General features: G+C 38.5%; 1 protein-coding gene across 1 annotated transcript in view; it reads right to left on the reverse strand.

Annotated features, from left to right (window-relative positions):
* Positions 1-632: 632 nt before the first annotated feature.
* slco1d1 (solute carrier organic anion transporter family, member 1D1) overlaps positions 633-3784 on the reverse strand; it is an 8872-nt gene continuing 5720 nt past the window's right edge. The window contains exons 10-15 of the mRNA XM_013908780.1: positions 3057-3252; positions 2739-2904; positions 2425-2606; positions 1523-1587; positions 1320-1437; positions 633-1051 (exon numbers count right to left, since the gene is read on the reverse strand). Coding sequence (XP_013764234.1) covers positions 841-1051; positions 1320-1437; positions 1523-1587; positions 2425-2606; positions 2739-2904; positions 3057-3252 — 938 coding nt within the window. The 3' untranslated portion in view covers positions 633-840. The remainder of the gene's footprint in view (positions 1052-1319; positions 1438-1522; positions 1588-2424; positions 2607-2738; positions 2905-3056; positions 3253-3784) is intronic.

The following is a 3784-nucleotide window of genomic DNA, read 5'->3' on the forward strand; positions in this document are numbered from 1 at the left end:
AAAAAAATATTACCAGGTTATGCTACCACAAGCAGTATGTGGTACATATAGTATATACATGTCTATCAAACTAGTACTCCACAAAATCACTTTTAAAATAAGCTTGTAGGGTAAGACATTGTTAGCTTTACCTGACCTAATGCTGCTTGAGTTTAAACAGAGGATCAGAGACAAGCTTGTTTCGAAAATCTGACACGTTTTCTTCTTACTTTGTCTCAGCATACATGAACTGTGTGTTTCTGCTCAGGTGTGTTGCTGACAGATATTAAGAAAAGCATGTGTCCCTGCTCTGTTTTCTTGACTGCATGTTCTTGTACTGCAGGGGTGTCAAACTCAAATACACAGTGGGCCAAAATTCAAAACTGGAACAAGGTCGCGGGCTAATGTTAATATTTACTGAAAAAAAAATCTTCCTCCAGATTTAAGAATGAATCTCTTCTTATGGACTCAAACAAGTTTTGCTGAAAAACTGAATATGGAACAAGCAAAGCTTAATACTAAACAATATATATATTAGCTGTATAATACCAGTAGGCCAGCTCTAATAATAATTTAGTATTGGCTTCGTGGGCCAAATGTAATTAGGCTGCGGGCCAAATTTGGCCCGCGGGCCAGAGTTTGACACCTATGATGTACTGTATAAAATGTGTCATTTTAGTTTTAGTAAGCTTTGTTACATTTTAGAGCTTTGTTACATTTTACCCGAAAGAACAAGGTTTACTGCTTAATTCCGAAAAGTACTGATGCTGTAGAATGACCAATATTTGGTCCAGTATGGAAGCAGCACAATATTCAGGCATTCACTTATATTTAACAGTAGTGTAGTCTTCCTAAAACACATTAAATAGTGCACTCCGTGCCCATGTCGTCTATGTCTGCAATGTTGATATTGGCATGTCCATTGGTCACTGCATTACTCTCCTGTCCATTTTCTTTGGACTGATTCTTCAGTGCTATTTTCTTCTGTCGCTTGACAATGCTGTAGTAGAGGTAGCCCCACACTGTGTTGGCCAAGAAGTAGAGTCCAGTAATCATTCCTAGGTATGTAAGTCTGAAAGTAAAGTACATCGTAACAAATTACTGAAAATTCATCTGTCTGATTGCTTGCTCTAATTTGTATGTTAAACATTTTTTTTTACCGGTACATAAAACATATATTTGTACAAGTCAAACTGTCTGTGTACAAGTTTAGGTACACAAAATTCTATAAAATCTAAAGATTGTCACTTCCCTGGTTAGAAATCACTGCATTGAGGTGATTAAACTGTGGTACATTACAAGTGACATATTCAAGCACAATGATGAAGATTTAACTGTACCTAAACGCATTAGCATTATAGAGTCTGCATGCTCCACGGCCACCGCAATGCTTTGTACCCCACTTCAAACAGGTTCGGTCAATCAGTGCTCCAAAATATATAGGTGGAGGGATGCCACCTGTAAAACAAATCACATGTGATTAAAAAACAGTTTTACCCCTAAAGGCTCGATGTGTGGGTTGGGTTTTAGTTTTAGTACTCACCCAGAGTTCTTACGATCAGTGTCTGCATACCCAAAGCCAGCGACTTCAAGTCTGGTTGTATAGACCTGAATTGTTGATCAAATTAAACCATATCAGATACACATGTGAGCATTAAAACACACAATAAGGTGGTATCGGATTGGAACTTTAAATTCAATTAATATAGTATCAGATAATTTAAAGAGTAAAAAAAAAAAGAAATCATCAACTGCCAAAATTTATGGCAATTGTAGGCATATTTAGTGTACATAGTGGTTCTCTTTTTTAAAAAGAGAGTCGCTAACTTTTTCCTAATACATTTTAAAACAACAGGTCTTTTGAGGAGTAGATCTCCTTTGGTTCCAGTTTCAGTGATACCATAAACAGTATATGGTACATATAGTGCTGGGGAGTAACAGAATACATGTACCGGCGTTACATATTTAAAATACTAAATATGAGTCACTCTATTCCGTTACAGTTACTGTTTAAAAAGGTGGTATTCAGAATACAGTTACTTTGTTGAAATAAATGGATTACACAGCGGTCTCTTCTTCAGTTGTTATTCAAAAAAATGAGGTCCAGAGGCCCCTTTACTACGCGGGCCCGGCGTGGACCCGTTTTGTATCCATGCGGAATAGTTTTCTATACAAGATTGCGGCAAGTTTTCAGAATACGTTACTCTCATTGAGTAACATAATGGAATACATTACAAGTACATTTTGGGGCATGTATTCTGTAATCTGTAGTGGAATATGTTTTAAAAGTAACCTTCCCAACACTGGGTACATATTGTATATACATGTTTGCCAAACTAGAACTCCACAAAAAAAAAATGGATTTTTGTTACCCCTAAAAGCTTGAACATCTGCTTAACCACAAACTTAGAAGCAGATGTTCTTTAGTCAAATTGTGTCTCGCACCTGAGCAGAACAATGTATCCTGGCGTTCCTCCACAGGCAGAAATGTAGGACCCAATTACAGACAACGCCATGTAGATTTTAAATTTTATGTCACAATCATCCTTCCTGGGACACTGGCCCAGCACTGCAGATGCGTTTGCAGCTAGTCCTGCCTCATTAATGCAGGTGCAGTTATGAAACACCTAAAAACCAAGAAGAAAAGGTTAAAAATCAGCCTTAATTGTGGTCTGTCGGTGAGTTTGAGCTGGGGGTTTTTTTATTCACAGTAAATCTTTATCTGTTCTAAGCTCTCTGTTTGTCTAGACCATCATCACCATTTCTTTGCCCATTCCGGTGGAGGTCTGGCAGCCGGCCAGGCAGGGTGAGGCATAAGTCATGCCGTTGTATGCACAGACCGGGTCCCAGTGCTTCACTGAGCAGAAGCAATGTCCATTGCACTGAGACAGCAAAGTCTGTGGGTTGTAGGACACTTGAGGGACTCTGGTACAGACAGACAAGTAAAGACACATTAACACTGTCAGAGACATTTATGAGCATATTTTTAGTTTATAAGACTAAAATAAAGCATTTAACTTCCAAAAATTTAGTGTAACCTAGCTTAACAAATAGGCTTGTGTGTCCATTCCACTCACCTCTGATATGACATGCTGAGACCGGCCACCTCTGCATTTTCACACTGGACGAAAATCTGAACGGCAAGCAGGCAAAACGACCCCAAAGAAGCACTAATTGCCACCCTGGCTGCTCCAACAATACCCAACTTGAAACGCTTCAGCAAAAAACCTCCAGTGATGAAACCCAGAGCTACCGCTGGCAGGTTCAATATACCTACAAGGAAGGATAGAAATGTTATAAACATGAACCTTTTCAGTGTGTCAAAATTTTAGCTTTGTCATAGTAACATTCGTTCTGCAAATCAGCTTGTAACACTTGACACACAGGAGCACTTGAATAGTAAAATAGGTGGATTTAGGAACTGCATAAATTCCAGTTTTCAGTATATTTTCTGAACCAATTTTATTTTAACAAAAAGGTAACTCCATAATGTTTTCACAATCCAGCAAGAAGCTCTTGCAATTGCAGCAATGTACCATAACCAGACTTTGCAGGTCTATTTATGTCCATTCATGCACAGAGTACTGAGTACACACAAAAGTTGTTTGCATTAAATGGTTTTGTTCAGCAGCCAACTGTTTTTATAACGTTTGGTGATAGAACAATTCATATTCTAACAATAACCCTGCCGGTTAGCCACTTGGTAATTAAATGCTACTTGACAAACATTCTAGCTCACACACACACACACACACACACACACACACACACACACACACACACACACACACACACACACACACAC

Source organism: Pundamilia nyererei, unplaced genomic scaffold (assembly GCF_000239375.1).
Source record: "Pundamilia nyererei isolate P.nyererei 1_Seehausen unplaced genomic scaffold, PunNye1.0 scaffold00014, whole genome shotgun sequence".
Taxonomy (NCBI): Eukaryota; Metazoa; Chordata; class Actinopteri; order Cichliformes; family Cichlidae; genus Pundamilia; species Pundamilia nyererei.